This window comes from Anticarsia gemmatalis, chromosome Z (genome assembly GCF_050436995.1).
Source record: "Anticarsia gemmatalis isolate Benzon Research Colony breed Stoneville strain chromosome Z, ilAntGemm2 primary, whole genome shotgun sequence".
Lineage (NCBI taxonomy): Eukaryota > Metazoa > Arthropoda > Insecta > Lepidoptera > Erebidae > Anticarsia > Anticarsia gemmatalis.
Genome location: NC_134776.1, coordinates 17,853,646 through 17,879,095, shown reverse-complemented (window position 1 = coordinate 17,879,095; position 25,450 = coordinate 17,853,646). Strand labels below are relative to the sequence as shown.

The window sequence follows — 25,450 nt, the reverse complement described above, 5'->3', positions numbered from 1 at the left end:
GGGTGGCTGCATACAGCATCCTGTTTGCATCTGAAGATTCATTAACAGTTGCCATTTCAAACGTGCGAACTACGTCATGCCATATCATCTTTCTCGCTCGCACTTACACACTTTCCTATTCCTGTCATGCTTTTAATTATGACATAGTTCGCACGTTTGTAATGGCCAGAGTATAACCAATTTAACGATATACGACGTAAATTATTAACGGTATATTAGGCCATATTAAGTAATTGGTACAGTTTTTCTATTCATATGTTAAACCTGGGTTTTTCTCCTCCCTGTAATCCCTAAAGCCCAAGACATTGCGCTGGTAAAAACTTATGATTGGATTGTATAACATTAGTCGGACGATACCAAATTATGCCAAAACAAAACTTAACTGCGAGAATCCTTGAGAGTATCTGGCGCCGATATTTTATCAATATAGCTTAGCATTTTCATTCACAAGTAAAATATTTTTTGACTTAGAGCCTGCGAGGGTGTCTACGCAACAGTTACGAAACGGCCAGGCCTAACATTCATCCGGTCGCTGTTTATAAACATTGCATTAACAGATTCCTTCAATCATGAAAATATTGTTAATTTGAATTTAATTTGTAATAATGAAATTTGTTGGTTTATTCTGCGTATCCATTAAACTTTGGCTAAATCCTTGTTCATCGTACGACCCATATAAACTATTAATGATTAAAGCAATGCAACTATTTTAACCTGTAAGCGGTAAACAGACTACATATCAACTAAATTTAAGCTCGATAATGATAAAATAGACCGCATTCAATTCAAAGAATTTTGGTTCGTACTCCACAACAAATGCTTTTGTGCGTATTCGCCGTATTGGTTAGCATAATTATGGATTGATATTAAAATAACGGTCTGGCATAACTGTAATGTGTCACACCGCGAAACGGTTTGCGGTCTACTCTTTCCTATATGAAAATACTATCTCGATTATTATTACCACAATGTATGTCAACATAGGGGAAATGAAAACAACCTGTTGGGAGTATTTTTAAAGTCTTTAAAATCCTAAATAAATTATTCATAATTTTGATATTCCCCAACCCACACTTGGCCAGCGTGGTGGACTCAAGGCCTAAACCCTCCCTCATTACGGGAGGAGACCCTTGCCCAGCAGCTGGACAGTAATGGGTTAAATTTATTTTATTCATTTAATATTAGCTAAGTAGTGTAAAGAATCGACCCACTCACAAGTGGTCACACGCGGTTTTATTAGTAGTGATCAACTCTTTCTTGTTCCAACGGTAAAGAGAACGAGAGGAAATAATCCTGAAATTGTTCTTGAAGAGGTACAGTCCCGACCCGCGGCTGGTCAGCGTAGTAAATTCGTGGTACTAGTAAATTCAAGGCCTAACCCGCCTCGCATTCCGGGGAAGATCCTTGCGCAACAGTGAAAGAGTAATGGGTCATATTTATTCTGTTCCTATTCCTATTCCACTGCTGGGCAAAGGTCTGTTCTCAAGTTAACGTAGGTGTATAACTTTTGAAATGAATGAAATATTTTTTTTTTAGCTGTTCGTACATTAAAATGGTTTTCTCTATTTCAAATGAATCCAAGTCTTCCGCAGTAAACGAAAGAAACACAATAAAATAATACCCAGTGTTTGAAAATATTCTCGTAGCAAATTCACTCGTAGTAGTATACAGTTCATTGAAAACTCTGATACTACGGCGATTCTACGAGAATGAAAGAACGTCGTAAAAGAAACGTTCGTACAATTTCGGCTACACAATTTTCGGCTAACTAGCTATGACGTCACTGACCTCTGTAATAGAAGCCTGAAAACAGGTGAGTCACTCGACGGATGATTCTCGACGTATATTTTTCAGTAAGGCTCTACGCAACGATCGATATCACGTTACAATATACACACTCCCAGGTGCCTGGCCGATATTGTTTACGAATCTACGCAGCTCAGCTATTTTTAGGTTATTTTTTATTTGGCATAAATAAAAGGATTGCATGTCCGAGTCCTCTATTCAAATAATTTTTTATTCCGTTCTATATTCCAATTCGTTTCTATTTTTAACCCTATGTTTAATTCAAAAAAGATTATGCTTTCGTACTCAATAGAAAAATATGTTAGAGGGAAATAAAAATTTATATTTTAAAGCTTAACGTGTGTGACGGTCAGGTGTTTATGAAAGTCCTATTGTTCGTCATCAATGTTGGAGAGTGTTGTTGTTGACGCGAACATGTCGGTACGATGACGGTACAAAGTGATGACATGATTTTTAATCAAGACCCATTTTAATTTTGGCAAAGAATTTCTCATCCACGGGACAGATTACAAAACCTACAGGTTTGAATGACAATATGGTCGCGATTCGCGCCGTAACTAATACCAAATGTGGGTGTATAATCAACGCTCTTCTACACTTATTAAATGTATGTTTCGTTGTATAACATTTGTGATATAACTATTTTTCAAAGATTTTGCTATGTAACTGATTACCTAAATGTTACTATTTAAATATGAAAATAAAACATGTTCTTAACATTATTACTGGCAGACTTTAGTTAAGACTGTTTTAAGACATACAATTGCTTTTGTAAATATTTGAAGACGTGCACTTTACAAACACAGCGTCTTAGGGCAAAATATTGTAAAGTCTACAAGACTAGACTTTGTAAGACATGTCTGTCAAACAGGCTTGACTGAAGTCTGCGCTCAGTCTTACAGCTATGACTAACACTGACGGAAAAACGTTCGCCCCGGAATATTTTCCAAACGACTTTATACTTAACTAGCTGACCCGCGCAACTTCGCTTGCGTCATATAAGGGAGTCATAATTTTCCCCGTTTTTGTAACATTTTTTACTAGTACTCTGCTCCTATTGGTCGTAGCGTGATGATATGAGCCTATAAGCCTTCCTCGATAAATGGGCTATCTAACAGTGAAATAAGTTTTCAAATCTGACCCGTAGCTCCTGAGATTAGAGCGTTCAAACAAACAAACAAACAAACTCTTCAGCTTTATAATATTAGTATAGATTTTGAATAGTACAATATTTCTGTAAATACAGCTAGTAAATTATCCTAAGAGTTCTCTTCGCAGTTTTAATTATAACAAAGCTTTCTCCTGTAATTACAAGTCAGTTGGAATCTAATTAAGAATTACTTACTTTTCTGTGCTATGTTCGTGACGGTATAAGCTTAAAGGTTTTTTTTATCTATAAACATAGATACTAGGTTATAAAAAGTCTTGACAGTCTATTTAACCCTTCCTCATTGCTTGTTTGTACTTTGAAGGTCACACAGGTGTCCAGTCTACAATTCTTAAAGTTGTCAAAAAGTCAAAGATTGTAAGATGGGGTGTTACACAATGGAAAGTGTTCGTAAGGGGAGTTATAAAGAATATATGTTTAGAACTAGGTATACTGAAATTCGCGTGGTAGTTGCGACCGGTTGAACACCTAATTCTTTAAGGCCGACGCACGTGTTTTCCCCATGGCTACTTTTAAATACAGACACGCAAGGTTATAACTCTATTTAGCTCTCTTATTCTGAATTGTTTTGCTCCTATTTTACAACTTTTTATTAGGTATTTTTATTTGTTACTAGCTGACCCGCGCAACTTCGCTTGCGTTACATAAGAGAGAATGGGTCAAAATTTTCCCCGCTTTTGTAACATTTTTCGTTGCTACTCCGCTCCTATTAGTGGTAGCGTGATGAAATATAGCCTATAACCTTCCTCGATAAATGGGCTATCTAACACTGAAAGAATTTTTCAAATCGGACCAGTAGTTCCTGAGATTAGCGCGTTCAAACAAACAAACAAACAAACAAACAATCAAACAAACAAACAAACTCTTCAGCTTTATAATATTAGTATAGATTTTATCTACTGCGTAGTTTATCTGACACTTATACAGAGACTGTGAAACGGACCCTAATCTAGCATCCTACAAAACTTGCTTTTTTCGTTGCGGCTACGGTTTGATTGGCTTCCCTCACACAGGGCGTATTTCAATTCGACCCTTTAATAACGACCTGCGTTGCCACAGGAATACGCAAAAAGGGTAATAAAACTCTCGGTGACAAACCACGCTATACGAAAACATTTCATCGTCTACAAAACTGACATGACGCTAGTATAATGATCTCTGGTTACTAAAAAGGTTAACCTACCTTTTTGTTAACCTAAAATCCTTTAAACATAAATTTAAAGCTCTAGGTTACTATATCGCTTTTCAAGATATTGACAAACGCAAAAGAAATCTTCGATAAATCCCTGTAGCGATCAGACTTCATGATAGAATCTATATACGTCTTGCTGTGGCACAGACTAATGGCCCTAGGGAAGTACGCCAACGCATAAAATAAAAGACATCATTTAAGCCCTTTAAGCCAATGAAAAAACATAATACCGGAGAAAGTGAAAAATCTTGCGCGCCCAGGGAATACTGAATAGATATTATTCTTAAGTAAACTATTGAAGAACCTCGATAGTGTAAGTTGTGTGCTTAGAGAATCGTTCCAGCTAAGACAAACTTTCTCAACATTCAGACTCTGGTTGTAGAAGCATTTTGTCCACGTTTTGTCTATTAACCGCGTGCAGTGTATCGTGCAGACGACACACCCCTGCACTCGTCGAGAGCAAACAAAATTTTATAAAATTTTCACATTTTTATATCCTACTCGCTAAAATAAGCGTCATAAGTACATTATCTAAGAGCTTATGAACTTAACCACCGGGGGTTGCAAGAAATTAAATATTTTCCAAACCGGAGGCGAGGGCGTTAATATGTATGTTACGCCTTAGGTCCTTTCTTCCAGGAACCAGCTAACTAGGTTTTATATTTTAGCGACGTGAGATTTTTCCTCGAATTCATGTTAGAAAACCAAAGACTTTTCCAGGTATGGAATCAAATACTGCAGTCATTTCAAAGTGTTTATGAAGAAATAACTCCACGTTTAAACACCGTGGATGTATCGTTGTTGTTCAACAATCAAGTCGGTCTCTTATGGCAAAACGTGTACAACTCGACATTGACCCACTTTGTATTAAATTAACCCCGAATTCCCGGAGGGAGCGCAACAGGGTCCCGGTTTTCGGGTGTTGTCTGCGGGTTCGCGATCTTGACCTGTTTCTTGAGAAAGGTCGTTACAAGGGAGCTGCGAGGTGCTAAGGAAGTGCTGCAGGCACCGTTTGATTGATCGCTTGAATCAGCTTTGTTTTAAATCTCTCTCTCTCGTCGTATGGTTAGTGGTCAACCTTGTGTCAAAGTCGTTCAAGCCGTTATCACCCATCTATGAAATGATCGCTCCAACGTACAGATCGTTTACTGGCGATAGGCGTTTCATGTCTTAAATTAATTTTAAGTTCTGAGTAAGTTGTAGTCATTTCTTAAATTCTAGTATTATTTTTTTTTTATTTATATGTCTTACGTATGCTCCTTGTTAAAGTAGTGTAAGAAGTTTCCCTTGCATCACAAGACAGACCGATGGTACGCGCTAGGAAGGCAGTAGCGCGCTAGTTAGATATGCAAGGCGAACATCCGGGCAAGGAGACAGACGGTAGGAAAAGCAGTCCAATAGGGCCATCGTTACGCATCCCGCAACACAACATGTGATTAGTGATTGTGATTTTAGTTATTAAATTAACACCCAAATAATATACCTCCTGCGCCACAGGATAATGAGGTGCAACTGCATAGAGTGCACGCCAGACGAAAACCTATACTGACCAGTCCATAATGATGTTGCCTAATGAGTACTAATGAATCCGACTGCGCTTTCCCTTCTAATTTGATAATGTGCGTGGTGAAGTGAATTGCATTTGATTTGTTAGTAACCTTTGTTCTTTTGCCGCTTTCACCATAGAGAATTTTGAACTAAGACATTTTGAGATTTCTTATCAGACTTTTGGTTTTGTACTGCCATTATTATGTAGTCGGTAGTTATTTTTATTAATAACAAACAAATAAATATTAATTTTACAAAGGTCCTTTTCGAATATTCCGGTTCGCAGGATACCATACTAATTGTCATTCATCAATATGCCATTACAATCGTGCTGATGGGATATACGGTAGACTGGTGTTTTGGCGGTATCAATAATCATTTATCCATTCATACTGGAAATTAGTTATAATGATTCCGCCACTAATGATTCGATGAGACTTATTCGTTGTCAAACTGTAATGAGCGTGCTTTTAACGGATGATCAGTCAAACAAAATACACCAATATGTTTTGTAAAATAAATCCACATTCGGGATTCTGACAATAAGCTCTACCTGTGGGCAGATCAACCCTGCAAAAAATGTTTGAAACATGTTTTGCATAAACTACAAACGTTAATAATAATTTAATCTATTATGCTGTTTACAAAAACATATTTACTTTTGACTAAAGTATTTTAATATGTATATTGTAATGCAAATGGTTTCCCGGAAAAACCAATCGGTCGTGTTAAAAAAGACCAGTTTAAAAATGTCGACAAATTAAACGTTAGTAATTGAAAATGTCGGAAAATAATGCACTACTCAAAATATTGGTTCAAGCGGAGTTTACAGCATAAAATTGAAACGTGTCCCATGTCCATCATATGGTTGTATACTTGACAGTGTAATTAATAGCGTGAAAGGATTCCCGAGCTGGGAGCAAAAATTAATGACCTAAAATAGTGAAAAACTTGTTTTGTGAACCTGTGTTGTCTACCATATTAGTACGAGTCCGGCAATCTCGATATACATATTCTTCTGCTGTAAAGTTGGTAGTAGGTATTCCAAATAGTGTAGTTGAAATGTTATTTCCTTATTTGATTTTTATTTTGTTTACTTTGTATAGAGGCGACTACAACTCGTTAAATTTTTGCGGTAAAATATTACATTTCATTGAAATATAAAATATCACTTTTTCTATGAAAATATTAAATATTTTCACTGCTTTTCACCAACTATTACTTTTTACTATTGAAATTAACAGATTTTAATACATCTCTCATCATCTCTAGTAAAACTGCTTGGATTAGATTGTTCTATTATACACTAATGACAAAGACAAATTGTTTTATACGCACGAAATACAAATTTTAATTTCTGAATGTAAAATAGCAGTGTTCGGTTTTTTGTTACTACAAAGTACCTACTGATGCATTTATATTTAAAGGTTTTCCCTGAAACGATCTTTTGTTAATATCATGACGTTGACGTCGCTGTAGTGACTACAATACATATTCTTCCTCGAAATTTGGGAACGTTACAAAGTTGACAATATTGTATATTTTCAACAACTCTTTTTCAGAAAACAATATTCCAAGGCGCGCTTGATTTTGGGCTTAAATTAAAACTTCCCGTTTAATTGAAACGCCAGTAGCATCGGATAGTCCATGTCAATACGTTTTTAATTCAATATGCTACATCATACGAAAAATATTTACACAAAGCTTTTGTAGAAAATTGTATCGCGATGCTAACGAATCTTACACCAATATTACAAAGCGTGCATTTATTCCAGATTTCGTTCTGTTTCACGGCAGTGTCTAATGTAACACCTCCAATTTGAATAATACTTCAACGTTCCCTTTGTATCATGTAACTAACACAACAATAAATAAATTCGTTTAAAGTTAAATATTAGGTCATCCTGGTTTCATTGATATCAACCAGGAACACTCGTCCTATTTTAAGGATCCTTATATAGATTTCATAACTTTGAAAGCCAACTGACATCGCAATTTCATTTATATAGTGGACCACGACTTTAATATTTACCTGGAAGGAATCGGGTGGCCTTTTAGATTATTATTGAACTTAGAAATACGTTCAACTACTAACGAATTGACTTGTTTTAGTTTATGATTTAATTAATGAAATAGGAATTTGAAGTCTCTTCCGGACATTTTCTGTTAAATCACGTTATTGGGTTGGCATAGCGAATGTCAGTGATAATTTTCCCGAAGTTTGTTGAAGCTGAAGCACAGGCTGGAGTAATGAGTATTAGTTTAATACAATTATCTATAATGAGGCCTAGCTGACAGTAACAGGTTGTGTTTGTGAATGAGACTCCAACAGGTCCGTACGTAACACATACATACAGACATACACAAATGCGTGTTTGTGTGCGACATTGACCTGGTAACATAGATTGCTTGGTCCCCGGATACGTTACTCTAGATTAAAGGTCTAGGTGGCGGAGTGTTCTCGTGTAGACATAGATACCGTAAAAAACGGCCGGGGCTCGTTTTGTTGGCTGTTTTATGTACCAGTTACCCTTAGGACTGAAATAAACATTCCTTCAAGATTCTGGTTTAGTGAGGAGCTCGTGGCTTAGTTAACAACAGCCGCGCGTATCGATCTCTGAGGTTAAGCCATGCTTGCCGAGGTTGATTTGTGGATGGGTGACCATCTTATACTTAAAGAGTTAAATCTCAGGTAACCGGGTTGTGGAGGTTAGCTAGGCAGTCGCTCCATGTAAAACATTGGTATTCAGCTGCATCCGGTAAGACTGGAAGCCGACTTCAACATAGCTTGGAAGAAAGGCTAAGCCGATACAAGATTCTAAGAGTAGAAAAGAAAAATGCTAATAGTATATTTTTGTATGAGAAACACGCCCGCCCTCCAATTTTCGTGCCACCCCACTTTCCGTGCGTCATCAACCGTCTAATTTGTACGTGCCCTTAATTTGAGTAGCTTTTATATTTCTATCGCCATAACTTTGTGCCTATGTAACAATATCTTTGTAAAAACCAAACAAATACTTTAAAAATAGGCACAAAGGACTTAATTAAAATGAATGCCGGGGCCATGACACGAAAATGAAATAGACGAATTCCAGAACAGCGCTGGTTGGATCGGGAATTCCTTTGTCAATAAAAACGCTAAAAGAACGTCGACCTAACTTCGAATATTCTGCAAAACTAGAGTTGGTATTCTAGTCTGTAATACAACGCCGCACGCACTGCAAATGAATTTTACTCTATCCCTAATCCTTGCTCTCTAAAAACATGTTATTGAAATAGGCGCGGGGGACACGCGATATTTTTGCATGAGAAATGAATCCCGTCTGCCATGGGTGATTGAATAAAATCGATATATCTAGTTTTTTTGTACTAAAAGACATTCGGTTTTCCATTAAATCTATGCAAGCATTTAAATTCTGTACCCACTAACTATCATAAGAAAATAGTTCAACATCAAGAAACATTGTATAAAAACTATCAAGTTGTGAAAAAATGTGGGCTGAAAAGTAAACAAAGAAATGTATATTATATAATTTATTTACTTAAGCTAATAGTCCTGATAATCAATGCCAATAATGTATTCATCTGTCATTGAGAATGCTACGACGTGCTACGCCGTAGCCGCGGTGCACATGACGACTCACAGTATTGTTATGCAACAACAAACTAAAGCCCCCATCATTAAACATTTATACCATGGACACAAACATAGATCATTGAAATAGTTTCTGATGAGAAAACTTAAAAAAAAAAATCATTGGACTACTCACACACAGTCATTTGATTCCACTAAGCAGAGCTTGTACTATGGTAACCAAACAACTAATAAATATACTTATATACAAGTAGATACATTAACAACCAGGCTCAGACCAAATACTCGTGCTCATCACACAAAGATTTGTCCCGAGTGGGATTCGAACCCACCACACGTAGCGCTACGGTCATTGCGTCGAGGTGACCACGTTAACCACTGCGCTAAACGTGCACATCAGTTGTCAATTTAATCATTACCAATTGTTAAACCAAAACAATTTAATCAATACAAATTTGCGTAGTCCAGTCCAACCTTCAGACAACAATCGTCTCTTAGCATATCACATCTGAATTGATTGCATTCCGACATTGACCCATTTGCTCTGATTACATGCAGATAGGATGCGCCGCCGATGGGATGAGGTTTACAAAGAATTTCCATTAGGCCATTACTCCAGTCTGCAGGTTGTCGGACATACCAATCCCGGTTCAAGTTTAATGTTACTACTGGTATGCCAAAGTCATGAACGCGAGGCCGACGTTATTGTATTCAGTGAAAGGGAATGTTGCTCGACATTCAAACGAAATTAAACCTTAATCTTGAAATTATAGATTTCACTTTGGAAACTTCTTTTCGAATGTGCCTTGTCCTTTTAAGTGCATTCAAGATGAGAGTCTTCGTATTTCGGAGCGCTCCGCAGCCAATTTGCAATTTTCAGGTGGTCTGAACAACATTTTCTCTGTGCTGAAAATACAAAATTGACACATTTGTCACCACGTCACAAATTTAAAATTCACGTATTTCACGTTAACATTAACATTGTTCGGCTCCCGGAATTAAGTATATAAATACCAATCAATACTTGATACGGGTGATACTAGGAAAAAATATATAGTAAAATGTAATATATTTATATTTCGATATATAGAGAACACCTGAGCACCCAGATATATGTCCGGAGGCGATTGGAAATCAACACTTATAAAAATAAAATGTCCAGCTTGTTTATTTTAAAAAATACTGGGATATTGCAAATGTGATGAGGATTTTTCATTGCAGAAAAATATATTGTACATTTATATCTCTTTGCACCTTTTATAATATGTGTCAGGGCATTTGTAACGGAAGCAGAGACACCCACTACCGGTATCTTAAGATTTTCTAACGATTGTTTCATAATCTTTGTGAAGGCGAACAGAAGGCATGTAAAAATTTCAAACGGAATCGTATTTTAGGTATAAACAAACATAGTTGTGACGCTTGACTCCCAGGTGCTTTTTATTGTCCTAATTCCCGCGGCTCGACATCGTCGGAAAATGCAGCTTACATCTATTGAATAATTCAACAGTATTGAGTTACCGTCAGTTCACCCTTGTACTTCGCCGGTCGCGCGCAGTAGAGCTCTTAATTATTTATCCTAATGATTGACCGTTGCAACTTCAAGGCTGGACTAGGCTAAGGCGAGCCATGATGCCAAGACCTTGACTTACGAATACACTATAACTTGTGTAGAAGAAAACGTTTAAAATGTCGTTTGGACACTAATATTTAATGTCGATCGATTTGACGTTCTTTTTAACCTAACTAGCTCTAACGAATTTGGAATTTGTTAAACGTATGTGTATTTTTGTTAGTGTTACAAAAATGAAAGTAGTTTATTATATTAAAAAAAATAATCATAATATTATATGTTACATACGACGTGCGAAGGTACTGGTATATGGGACTTCATATTAAAATCAGATTTAAAAAATCATTCAACTGAAACTTTAATTCTTAATTTGACAAAATTCACAATAATCTGTATCGAATTTGTCGTCTGCGTTGGTTCTGGTATTTTTAAATGAAATGCCGATCTGAAAAGCGAATATGAGAATATAATTTTACAGTTTCATATTTCGAAATGAAATCATCATTGTGCATCGTCACAAAATCCGCTTTATTAAATTAATTACGTGTATATTATAATTTACGCAATGAATTATATTGTATGCTCTCACAAAGCATAGGCCTAATAATAACATTGTAAAGGGATTTAACTAATAACGGACTCCCATTCAAAGTCTATAAATAAATCTATTGGTTATAATTATAACATAAATTCGGTACACCTGGAAACCAAAAACAATACAGAAATGTACAGAATTGGACCATTGTGTACGGATGACAGTGAACGGATTAATATGTGGAAAAGCGGTCAGTAAATCTGTGTGTAAGGACGCCTACTGACAAACTGTTGAACTTCTATTTGTGTCGTACAAATTAAAGTCTCCTTCAAGCAACAGGGACATGACATATGTGGTTCTAAGATTAGACCTGGCCGTCTGAACGCTGCATTTTTAAAGCTCTATCCTTATACTCGCGCTACACTTGTTACGGTGTTGAAACATGGCGTCCTTTCAACCCAAACTAAACTGTAGCTCTGCACAATAGACACATATTGTGTCTTGACTGAATCTGTTATACACACCGACGTACCCGCTACAAGAGTTAATAATAGTTCACTTTGAAGCATAACGAGGTGTATCTTTGGTTTGACAGGCTTTTAGTCTGCCCCATTGTTCAGTCATCCGATATACTGAAGCCCGACATTTCGGCTCATGCAGTCCGCGGTTTACCAATAATGGGATACGTAGATATTGGGGATCGCGAACTACTCAATGGGCTCGCTTGATCTCAAAATACTGTTAATTCACAAAGGGCTCAATGGTACCAGAGAAGATTAATTTGCGATTGATTTTGAACGTTGATAGGTATTCGTAATGGATCCTTGACACACACTACGTATATTCTCCATCGCGTAAATGCTATTGTGAAAGTCTCTCTGTTATGTTACACGTGTCACATATTAACTTCATAAAGTTCTTTGATATAAAAATCAAACGGAAAATAAAGTAATTTTTCATATTGGTTATGCCAAGTTCCCGGGATCTCTAATTAGTACAGCAAACACCTAGTTGCTTCCACACATATTTAAATGTTTACATATTTTTTCGCCGCAAAAGGTATTTGCGCTGAAAAATACGACTGCTTCTGGTTTTTAAAATCAAACATGAAAATTTTACTGAACAGATTATCGAGAATATGAAATGTGCTGTAACCAGAAGAATATCGACGGAGACATGGTGAAAACAAAGTTAAGATTTTTTTATATACTTTTTAAACCATATGTGCAATTTTAAAATAGCTGCAGTTCTCGTGAAATAGGGGTTAACGATCTTGCCTTTTAGTTATTACATACATAGTATATTTTATAAGTTATAAATATAGTTTGACTTAACCTTTTCCGGTCTTGTTGAGCGCTGGTTCGGGGGGTCGCGTCGTGTGTGAGTTTTCACAAAGATTTGCTTTGCTATAATAATACTCTTAATATTTGAAATTGTTTTCTTTTCCTAAACTCGAAGAGATGAGTTTTATTTAATAATTGAAATTAGAAAATTGAATCTAAAATGTTAGTTAAATTATTTGCCTAGTATTTTGAATGATAGGAAACAATTCTGCTTCAGTGATTTTATTATTTAGTAGAATATTCCGATATCGTATTCTAAACTAAATAATATTGCTATCGGAAACTCAGATGGCGATGGATACTTGAAAATACAACTAACTTAATCTAGTTACATAAGTTATAAAATAAATGGACTGTAACACCACGAACAGGGCCATTTAAATATAAAATTACTAGCTGACCAGCGCAACTTTGCTTGCGTCACATAAGCGAGAATGGGTCACAATTTTCCCCGTTGATTGAAACATTTTTCGTTGCTACTCCGTTCCTTATGTTTGTAGCGTAATGTTATAGCCTATAGCCTTCCTCAATAAACAAGCTATCCAACAGTAAAATAATTTTTCAATTCGCACCAACAGTTCCTGAGATTAGAGCGTTCAAACAAGCAAACAAACTCTTGAGATTTTAATATTAGTATAGACTAGCTGACTCGCGCAACTTCGCCTGCGTTACATAAAAGAGAATAGGTCAAAATTTTCCCCGTTTTTGTAACATTTTTTACTGGTAATCTGCTCCAATTGGTCGTAGCCTTCCTTGATAAATGGACTATCTAATACTGAAAGAATTTTTCAAATCGGACCAGTAGTTCCTGAGATTAGCGCGTTCAAACACACAAACAAACAAACAAGCTCTTCAGCTGTATAATATAAGTATAGACATAAAATCATTTAGCATGTTCGGGGTCGACGAACACCAATTACCGACATATCCAATCCAATATCGGCTTAAATATATCTAGTCTCGTTAATTGATAGCTAATAACACTTGATAGGTATTTGTGGTGCTTCCGGGGGATGTAATAGGTAACCTGGACCAGCCACCTGGGCAAACTCCCTGCTAACCTAGATTGTGACCCAGTTCCGCCCGCGAGCTGCGAATTCCTAGTACAATTCACGCGTTAGTTTACAGTTGCATACTCAGTCGGGGAACATCTGAATTAGCACTATACAATGCAAGATATCAGACTTGTTTGTTGTATGAATGTATTTCCACATTTCTACGGCATTATACGGAGCTCTGATTTCATAGGTATTCCAGTTGAATTGTAAGGTATCCGCGAATTGAAGTTTTATTTTCGGTTCTATAATAACGTGTGGGTTTGTTTAATTATAGTAGTATATTGAAATGATTTTGTTATTTATGTTGTAAGTTGATTATGTCTCATGTTCGATTGATCGTAGTCCTATAAGTCAGCAAAAAAGTTTCATTGCTCGGAGAAAAAGATTAATCTAAGTTCTAAACTTGCTTTGTCTTAACATCAGTTCGTAATTTTTGCGTGAAAAAGTTAACATCCATCCGATATTTTATGAACTCTCGCGTTCATAACAGAAGTGGCGTTATTTCAAGTGACTGCAAATTATGGTCTTAATACTATATAAAAACATGGCAAATTCTCTGCTTATAATAAGGCTAATTTCAGCTTGACCTATTTGTTTAAGATGTAAAGTGCTAGGAATAATAACTTATTGTGAAAATATTATAATATGCAAGCTGTTATTCTAGAGAAAAAATATTTATAATTGGCAATACAAATGGAAGATATTGGAATATTACTATTTTAAGTATTTCGCGAAATATTCCCGATGTTTATTTCATAGCGGTTCTAAGAATGTGCCCGGGACACCGTTTTCAAACTTATTTAATATCTAGATTGGTCTTTATGAACCATCTTGACAAACTAAGTTATTCCATCTTTAGTTAGGAATGAATCTGGCACGTTTTAGCCGCATCGATAAAATTGTAACTAAGTCAATGAGTAGAAATTTTATATGAATACTGGCCGATAACCTATATAATTCTGATAAGAGAGCAAGATTGCTCAGATTCAGTATCATCTGAAGTTGTTTTATTTAAAGCCTCTATCCCAGTTGCAAGGTGCAGAGAGAATAGGAAGTAGTATTGTCCTTCTATTGTTCATTCTTTATTCTTCGCATTTACAATTGTCCGTGTAGTTGAAGGAAGACAATTAAAATCTCTCGTAATTTAATAAAATATTTTTTTTTCCGACAGAGTGAAAGATTACAAAGTCGCCTTACCTCGGCTCGCGAGTCGCCGGTGTAAAAGCACTTCACGAACAGTTATTATAAACAAATGCTTTTACATGCTCGCCTCCGGTAATCCTTGCATACCGACACTCCGACCAGTAATACGGATTACCTACTTCTACAAAATGGGGTCATTCAGACTCCAATAATGCCTACTGATTAATTAAATATCGGCCGGTACGGCTGACACTAACTGCACTATCACGGATTTCTCACATGGTCTAAAAGCGTATAGAAATCCGGTTAACCTGACTAGATTATCGGTAATGAAGTACCTTCGGAGCACTCCGTTGTAGATACCACGAAGATTTGATTAGGTGTACTGATGCGGTTACAGTAACACATATTGGGCGCATGCATAAAGGATACAGTACACGAGCGCAGGATCATGTCACAATTGTTTACACTAACATTATGAAACTTAGTTAATTGCTGAGTCCAGTTTCTAGCTAGTCTATTGTTAGACATTCTAAGTGGCTGCGATCTATAACAACGCAATTAATTAGTTATTTTCTTAGAAGAGAGAAGCACACCTTTTAAAAGTCAAAGTATAAATAACCCCAGACAGAGGGCGTAATGGACTCTATAAATGTCTTGTAATAGCATCGAACCCGCTATCCGGTGCGAGAACAGCGCGGGCGTGACATCCAAACTTTTGTCAAAGTACTCGTTTAAACATGTTTCGGTATTATGAGAAAGGTCCTTCATAAAGTTTGCTTTTCATTATGACTAAGCACTGTGTCCGCTAAATTCAAAGCTTCCTCACGTGCGTTTAAGCCGATTAGTGGCGACACGTGATAAATAAATAAACAACTATTGCACAGCTTCTTACCACCTGCACATTAGGAATTATTTGTTCGAATTTAAGTATGTTTTTTGACCAGATGTAATCCAAAGTTAAAGTTCGTTTACACTGGTCATTTCTTGTCACATAGACATTTATTTTAGAGGCCCTAAGAATTAGTATACCGGTTAAAGTAAATGTCATTTCAATATTTGCTACATAAATGTCGGTCTGGAGTCTCTCAATCACATCGCCTATAAGTCCGCTTCTACACATGTCGATGTTCACCTCAGGCTACAAATACATTCGTATCCGAACCATTAAGGTATTAGTTTGTACACAACGCATAGTGTAAATAGTCTCTAAGAGGCGTCCTCTACGTTCAGATAGGTCTTCTCAGAACCAAGCCTGAACATGGTGTAGCAATTATTGCAGGAATGGAACTACACCAATATGTTTGCATTTAAACCATCGGTATTCAACTCGCAGATTCAATATTGAAACGGTCCTTTGATCGGAATCCCTGCCTCCAGATACAACATGATTGACGGTACGTTATTACTTACACTTGCTGTGCGCTTTTGATGTGTTACCTGAGCTTGAAGTCTTGTAAATGCTAGTCCAGTCTGTAAAGGATGTTAGAGCAGTGCGTGCCACTGACTCGTGCGATGTGCGTAGATGAGATTCGGGATATACGTATCGATGTGTCGGCGAGCCAGTCTGCACCTTATAATCCGATTTCCTTGCTGATCGAAGGGCTGAAAGCGTGGCGTCGGATAGTGGTCAACGTCTCGGAGTTGACCGCAATGGGTTTCCGTTTGTATATATTGTGCTGCGACCGTTTCAACTAATATTACCACCCCTTAGTAAACAAATATCTTTATATATATAATTCTTCTGTAAGTGTGTATGTCACTGAACTTCTCTTAAACGTCTGGACCGATTTTGATGAAATTTTTTGTGTGTTCAAGGGGATCTGAGAATGGTTTAGATTCACAATTTTGTCCCCTAGACAATGTTTTTTATGGCAAAACAACGTTTGCCGGGTCAGCTAGTATATGTATAATCTTTAAATTACGAATCAAATATCTTCTCCGTATCTAAAATTAAGACTTAATTTTCCACTTCCAGCTACGCATGAAGGAAGTGCAAAAATCACAATCAGATTAAACACAAATGGCCCTTTTACACCAATTGTAATAGTATAGATCTGTGTGTAATCGTCACGCACACGCATCAAATACACTCTGGCCTTTAGTGTAATCCTTACGTTCCATTATTGCGTGAGTCAAGTCTTCCACATATTGTATACATATGCTCGTCTTCGGACTTCGGTTACATGGGAATATGACCTAGCCAACATCAATACATAATATATAGCGTACCCCCTTGCCTAGAACACCTTAAGCTCTTTTGACGTCATTATTCAGTGTTAGAAACTAAAAAACAAATAGTAATCTAATGGGTGTTTAATCTAACATGTTCGATGTAGTAAAGAAATAGAACTCAGCAATTCACTTGCTTACATTCTGTTATTCAAAGCTCAAAACATGTCTAGGATTTTACACAACTAATAGAAATTAAAAGGCGAGCGTCTCTTAACTATCGATAAACTAAGTTGCGTAATTATTCCGTCTGAACGCGCTGAAAAATGTCAAGTTCACATCGTGAATAATGTCTAGGGGTATAAACACAATTGCAATAAATCTGTTTACTTCCAACTTTTTCCTAGCCTTGTTGGTGTCGGCACTCAGTCTAAACGAATTAGGGTGAATATAAGATTTTCTACAGTGTATCTAATAGGACCTTGGCAATGCAAAAAGGATTTTCTAATGGATGGAACAGTTAGGTATTCGATTCATTGCCAAGGTACTCACTCAGTTAGCATATATGGCTATACAAACATGCTCCGCAAATAACGAAGGGCATCGTATTTATAAGCTATCTACTATGTAATACAAGATATAAGTTACCTTATTACCTACTTAAGTTCTCAGATGAAACTATCCGCGCAGTATCTACGCGATAATTATACATTTCAATTATCTGGTCTTCAGTCGGGTAAAAATGCCGACCTGGTTTAAACTCGCACACACTTCTACCGAGAAACAATCATTAATCTGCAAGCAGATTCTGTAAAACAATATTTTAATTGTATGCAATTTCCTTAGTACAACGTATTTATTCCAGGTCATGAAGTTTTATATAAATACTTTGTTCGCAGTTCGTTTCCGCGGCGTCTCCACAAACGGGCCTGTGCCTTGCATCATCATGGAGTACTGCCAATACGGGCCGCTGTTCGAGTTCCTCCACAGCGGAGCCTGCATCACGGCCAACCAGACCTTCCGCTGGGCTAAAGACATAGCCCTCGGTATGGCCTACCTGCACAGCAACAAAATCATACACCGAGATCTGAAGAGTCCCAAGTAAGTGATTTTTTAATTCCCTGTAGATCTTTAGGGCTGTGACGAACAGACAGGCGACTGAAACATACGTTTGAGGCACCTTTTAAACTAGAGATACTTATGGTTTCCGCCCACCGTAGGTTTTTCCTTTGACGAAATAAAGATAGTGGCGGTTTATTTTATAGCCAGGAAAAGTTTAATATCATATTTCCTTAAAATACTAATTGTTCTGGTATAAATCATAGTGTCAAATGAAAAGACCTATAATTTTAAAAATTATATTCAGGTATGACGAAATTCTGAAGAACCCTAGATAGCTAATTGTACAGCGTGTTGTTATACAATACAGCTGTAAATAACTATTTTCCGCAGGCCATGTTTCTCCTTGTAATTTTTCCAGATGAGTCGTAAAAGTGATTGATCTAATAGTATATTTAATTAAATCAAATCTATAACACACTTTCCTACATAGAGATAACTAAAGCCTAAATAGAAAAGGCTTCACATGGTTTAAAATTACGGCCTGCGGATATATGCCGATCAAATGTATGCTATTGTTATTTTCGGTGTTCAAAAACCGCTGCACATTGAAGTTGATTGTATGACTATTACAGGAGTCTGTATCGTACAGACACAGATGTTACCGTTCCTATTTTAGACAAAGTTTTGAGCGTGTGGTTTCTAAGAATACAACTGTTTTCAAATATGAACACTCATACGTTATAGTGAATGGTCAACGGCGTTATTTCTGACTTTATTTTACGAATTTTATTTACGAGCAATCACCATTACCAATAAAAACGTAACAAAATGAGCACAAGAAACTAAACATCATAAAAGTGAAATAACGATTCACAAACATACAGTTTCTAAGAAGATTTCTCGTCATTGCTGTGAAGACCACAGAATGCGGAGATATTTTCTACTTACGCGGTTAAGGAGGAAATAAAAAAATAATTGCTACACAGTCCTTCGATAAGACTAGCTTGTTCCCCGAGGATTTTCACTTAATAAACTCTTAGCAATAAGCTTCTACTTTAATATAGTTATTTTCTATTGCAATATAGCTTGATATCCGTGTTTCTAGTTCCCAGTACCCTTGAACGAGTGTTATGAAACCGACGCAACGATATTGTATACTCCAGGCCCAATTGTTTGCTAAGTCTTTAACAGAAGAGAATTCAAAGAGCTCTATTTCTAGATACTATTTTACAGGTCTTAAGCTTTCTCTTCAAGATGGGCTACTGAACTATATTTAAATGTAGGTATTATTCGGAGCAAATTTTTATAAATACCTAAGTTGATTGCTCCAGTAAGATACTTTACTTTTTTATATATTTTCTTGTAAGTACCGTTTAAATACACTACACTGAATCTTTTGTGCTGTTAATAGATAGAAGGTATTTATTGGTAGACTCGCCCACGCTAATGAAATGTATAATTTTTAATGCGGTTAGCTCATTATTCCTGTCGCGTACCACAACGCTGAAATAGTAGATAAACGATACATAAATGATGTCTATCGCTTTCGCTCTATTTGTGTTAGTCTCTAAAGATTCAACACCACAATGTTGACGGATCACTGTCTCATTTAATTAGCGATTAAAATACAATTAGATACCGTCGAGTTATGCCTGACGCCTATTTCAGTAAGTGTTCTCACGGGATCGTACGTATTTAGATCAGTCGCCCGGTGCGACCAAATCAAAGATACAATATATATTTTAAAAACATTGAAACTGCATTTGGGCCCGTTTTAGAATAGGTCTTAGAATTTAATGTGGGGTTTTCGAAACTGGGAAACTCGGCGCTCTATCGACACTAATTGGCTATCTATTTATAGAATAACCACACGTTCTGTGAGCATTCACGTCTACTTGTGATGTATTCTGACTTTCTTGTACACGTAAAAGGATTTTGAAGTTCGCGACCAATTCGCCTTTAAACTTACTCCGCCTTCAAAAGCATGAATGACTTGCGGACTTCGGATATTCTAAATACAGAATACTATTACTTACACGCAAAACCTATTTGTGAATTACATATGATTAAGGATTTTATATCATTATGGTTTGGTCCGAAATTTTCTTTCTTTATCTAACCTATGTTACTAAACGCAACATAGTTCTAAACCTATTATTATTATCTGATATGTGTTATCAAATCACAAACATATATTATGTGAAAAAAAAGATAGTATTCAAAAAGACATTTTTTTTTTTATAATTTTACTTTTTTACAATTTCTGACACCTTTTCTTAATCTTAAGAATGCAAGGAAGGCGCGCGTCAATTTGCTTTAACCGGCCGATAAAGAGAATCAACTCCGCGGTGTAGATGAACTGCAGCGCTCGCAAAATGTTCACTCAGCTCCGAGTTGTTTGCCGTGCCGGGCGGCATCCGACTTGCACTTGCAACGGTCATCCGTCAGTCGCTCGCATCGCGTCATCTGCATCGCACGTAATACCGCCAATAATAAATATTAATAATTGGTGAAAAAACGCCGCGGTTTTTTATATCCGGAAAATTAATACATTGTTCAAATTCATATAAAAAACTAAATAAAAATTTTTTTGCTCTCTGCAGTTCATAACAAATTAAAATCAAAGTTCTTAATTTGTTGAAAATAAATAAAACAATGTTTTCGGCACAGTGCTTCATCACTTTGAAACGGTCTGTAAAAATATTAACGAGCCGCGTGATTTTTGTAACGTTTACCTTTTTATTAAATTGAACAAGTTTTAAAAATCTATTGTACTTTAATAAAAGTTAAAAATAGCAAATAAAATAGCAGTGATATAATTATAGAAGAGATTTGAGTTTGGCTTTGTGAATTCTGTAGAAGTATCCAAACTCCAACTTGTTGCATCCGCGCAAAAGGAAAGCGCGGATGTCTTTGAAACTCCTAATAAAGTTAAAATGTATATGATTGTGTAAAAGTTTATTCTATCTCATGTTTCGCGATCAGTGTCGACGGGATATATATTGTTTGCGTTCCGTGCGTGCTTCTGATTTGATCGGTTCATATTCCAAACCACATAGTGATTCCTATTTACCATGCAGCATGTACTGGCATACCAATTACCCATTACAATTCATAAATATATTTGTGAAATTTTACCCAGGGTGCTGTCTGTGCTTTTAGTGTTTTCTGTTACAAATTTATGGGTTACCTAAACGCAAGTGATTTAATAGTTATGGATAATTACAGTATTAAAACATGTTTTTGCTGTGGTCTATTTCCTTGTGGGCGTCGTTGACCTAAGAAGTAAGCGGCTTGGTTTAACCAGTTTAAACTTAAATAGTTTTTCATGTATAAAAATTGTTAAGTGGTCCAAGTTTCCTATCGGATATATAAAATACTCGTGTTTCTGCACCAACAGTTTGGTAATGTATGAAAATATTCTTTCCCGTCGGCGTCGACGTCCCGACTTGTTGCTAGCCGTTTTAAAATGTGATTCAACCTCATTAGTGCTGTGCTTTGTCGTTTCTGAATGTAATTGTCTTTTTTATTGTTTAATAGTTATTTTATTGAAAGATATTCTTCATTTTTTTAAATACTTTCCTCTCTGTTACTACCCGTTACATAAGTAGCAAATTTGTTCAAATTTAACTTTAATTTTGTGCTACGCGTTTGCTGTGAGGTTCCCGGTTCAACTCCCCGCTTAAGCAAATTGAAATAGGCGTTCTTCAACTCACTTTCTTGTCTGCTTTGTCTTTCCGAACCTAATTGTCTCTTTCAAAGTTTAATGGTTATTTTATTGGAAGATTGTCTTCAATTTGTAAATGTTTTCCTACTGTTACTTAACCAGGCGGGATAGTATTTAACTTGTGTTTTGTATTGTCGCCCGGCTAGACTTCCGACGGGAGCAAAATTGAACATTTTAATAAGTTTAGATAAGAGAATTCTTAACTCGTCTCTCTGCTTTGTATGTTTTACTTGTATAGATATTTTATTGGATTTGTTACTCTACAATTCACTGCATCTATCTGAACCACTGGTAAATTGTTATGGGAAGTATTTCACTTGATTTTCTATCGTTTCGACGCTTTTCCGATTTCTAGGTACGGCTCCCGACTTTAGTAAATCGTTGGCATTTTTTTAAGTGATCGCAATACGGGGTAACATGTATCCGTTTCTTTGAATTCATATTTGTTCAGCTTTGTGTTTCTAAACTTAATAACTAGTTGGCTTTAGAGATGCCCGTTTGTTATTTTATTGCGAGATTGTACGTTTTTTATCTCAATTATCTTTCATTTTTTAAAACTATTCCGATTTGAGTGATTTCAGTTTTCTGGGCAGTTTGTTGTTTTAATTTTCATCCTATCATGTATTGGATTTATTTCACTTTTTTGGAAGATTGTAGGCAATATTTATTTACAGTTTGAATTATTATATTTCTCGCCGACGGCCGCGTGGGCGTGGTCTAACTTACGAAGTTACTGAAATTGTACTTTCTTTTAAACTTTTAAACAAATGTTGTTTTATTACGACCATGTCTTAAATTTAATACTTAACTGTAACTGTTGCTTAACTAACAGTATATAAGTTCAGCAAGTATTTAACTTTGTGCTGTCTCGGTTGAATATGATTTTGCTTGTTTGTTAAAAACTTCACTGTATTTGTGGCACAGTTATAAAATATGCCCGCATTTTTGTACATCTTTGTGTAAGGTGCTGTGGTTTCGATTTTCATTTGTAGCGCGGTGACAAGATTGTCCTTAATATATCATTGCATATAAAGTGGTCTAGATTCCCTGGTCCGACGTGTAAAGGCATGACAAAAGAAGTGATCTTCGATATACTATCTCGTAGGGTCCCGATACGCTAATTTCGAAATAAGTTGTCGCTTTTAATATTAAATAGACAGCGGTTTAGATTCCCACTTGCGTCCCAGTTAAAAACGTTCGCGTTTGATAAACCATTGCATAAGGCAGTGGTTACAATTCCCATTTGAGCCACAATGTCTCAGTTATGAGTGGTCGCCGTTGACATACAGTTGCATACAAGGCCGCGGTTTTAATTCCCAAACCGGACACATTTAGCGCACTGATAACGGTACTATTACATATCCTTCTGTGACAAAAGTGTCGCGATTTCGTTTCCTAGATCACTCCTACGTTTGTGTTTTCCAAAAATAGTTGTGTCGGCAGAGTCGGGTGTTTGTGTAACGTGTCCATGATTTGTATGTCGTAATCCTCGAGTCGCGACACCAAGTTTATTCTTACTAAGGAATTGCCTTTAAAATAATACAGGCGTCGTGTTTCCTTTGTCCCGTTAACAGTTTGTTGAGAGTCTCGAAGATTGAACAATGTCTTCCTAGTTGCTGGTACATGTAGCTTTATGTTGTAGTAATAAATCCTTCCTTAACCCTATAGGGACATGGTGTTTTATGTGTGCATCTTACAATGTTAGTTGTTTATTACTTTCACGTGTCTTCAGCTATATTATCACCGCTCGGTTCTCGTACAAATTTAAATTGCGAGTTTATGTACGAGGCTCAAAGACTAAATCTACGGTCGTTTTTTTTCCGTGTTAGGTCTCGCCTTCAATCAAGTTTTAGGTTATTTTATGTGTGAGCGCTGTTTGTTCTGCAAAATGTGTTTCGTAGTGTTTATTCAATGGTTTTTACAAAGTGAAACTGACTGACAGACATTTTGTAACGCATCATGTAAACCGCTGTGCCTAGATAACATTTGAAACCATGACGAAGGGTTTCCGTTGTATTGTACTATCAAATTTTTATTTGACACTACAGTATTTTTTTATAGTTATCAATATAAGAGTAATTGGATAGTAATTCGATAGTCTTATTAACCATATTATTATTATTTATACGATCCATCTTTTCGATATAAATCTCGGTTTTTGATAGACTAAGTATACCTTTTAAACTCAGAAAACAGCTTCTAAACATGTTACAACATAAACTGAAAGGTTTTCAAACCGTGGCTTACATAAAGTTAACATTAGCTCAAGTCAGCTAGTTATTAGTTCAATAAATGGTTCAATGTTTCACCCGGTAAAGTAAAACGCTGATAACATGAATCGGCTTGAAAACGTAGTTTAGACCACTTGTACGGGATTTTTGTATTAATAGATTCTAGGTAAAATCCCCATAGCTATGATATGTGTTCGGTAAATACCAATAGGCTGGCTTTTATACCATGAAACGTGTTTTTGGTAAATAGTAACTCTGTTAAATACACTTCCGCTTACTGTGTCGCCAACAAACAAGATTTACTATGTACTTTGGGTACTACATATCGTAATTGTGCACTAGTTGACCTGAATATAGTGCTTTGTTCTATATAAATTGGTGACGAGTGAGGTGACGTTTATATGAGCTTTATCATTATTTCTTCTACTAGTTTTAACTTCGAGTCTGTTTAAATTTATTTTATTACTAGTTAACCCGGCAAACGTTGTTTTGCCATAAAAAATAAATAAAAAAACATTGTCCAGCCGGCAAAATTGTGAATCTAAACCATTCTCAGATCCCCTTGAACACACAAAAAATTTCATCAAAATCGGTCTAGTCGCTTAAGAGAAGTTCAGTGACATACACACTTACAGAAGAATTATATTTATAAAGATATTGTAGCCCAAGTACTTTTTGAGGATATAAGATATTACTCTGTCTAATTGGTTGAGATTTGTTAATTTTAAAGATAGATTCATTTTACGTAATTAATTCAGATTTCATATAGAACAATATACTTGTCCCATTTTTATAAGTACTCAGGTACAATGTAATAAAGTTGTATGGCTCCGATAGCCTACTTTCATATTTAGGTAGTTTAAATATTATTGAAAATCGGTCATTGATTTGTAAATGTTATGTTTTCGCATTTGCTGTAGCAAATATGACGTAAAGTAAATATTTATTATATGTATTACATTAATTAAATCGACTATAAACTGATGTCACTATGAAACGATTTAATTTATTAATTTAATTAACCTATCACTTGTATAAAACTAATATATTTAGTAGTAGTCGAATTTACAGCTTTTTAACTCTACATTTCCGTGACAACGCCCAAAAAGAAAATGTATTGTAGTACTAGCTTCGCCCGCGACATCGTGCGCGTGAAAAGATTTCCAGCGCTAGAAAGTACTTATTCGATGTGTTAATCTAGGTTAAAAACTATTAAAATTCGTTCAGTAGTTTTTTCGAGGAAGAGTAAACGAACATACGTCCATCCTCACAACTTTCGTATTTATCTATACTAATA

At 36.0% G+C, this 25,450-nt stretch overlaps 1 protein-coding gene across 1 annotated transcript in view; it reads left to right on the top strand.

Annotated features, from left to right (window-relative positions):
• Positions 1–25,450, top strand: part of LOC142986202 (mitogen-activated protein kinase kinase kinase 12-like) — a 51,024-nt gene that overhangs the window by 13,040 nt on the left and 12,534 nt on the right. The window contains exon 3 of the mRNA XM_076134541.1: positions 18,033–18,234. Coding sequence (XP_075990656.1) covers positions 18,033–18,234 — 202 coding nt within the window. The remainder of the gene's footprint in view (positions 1–18,032; positions 18,235–25,450) is intronic.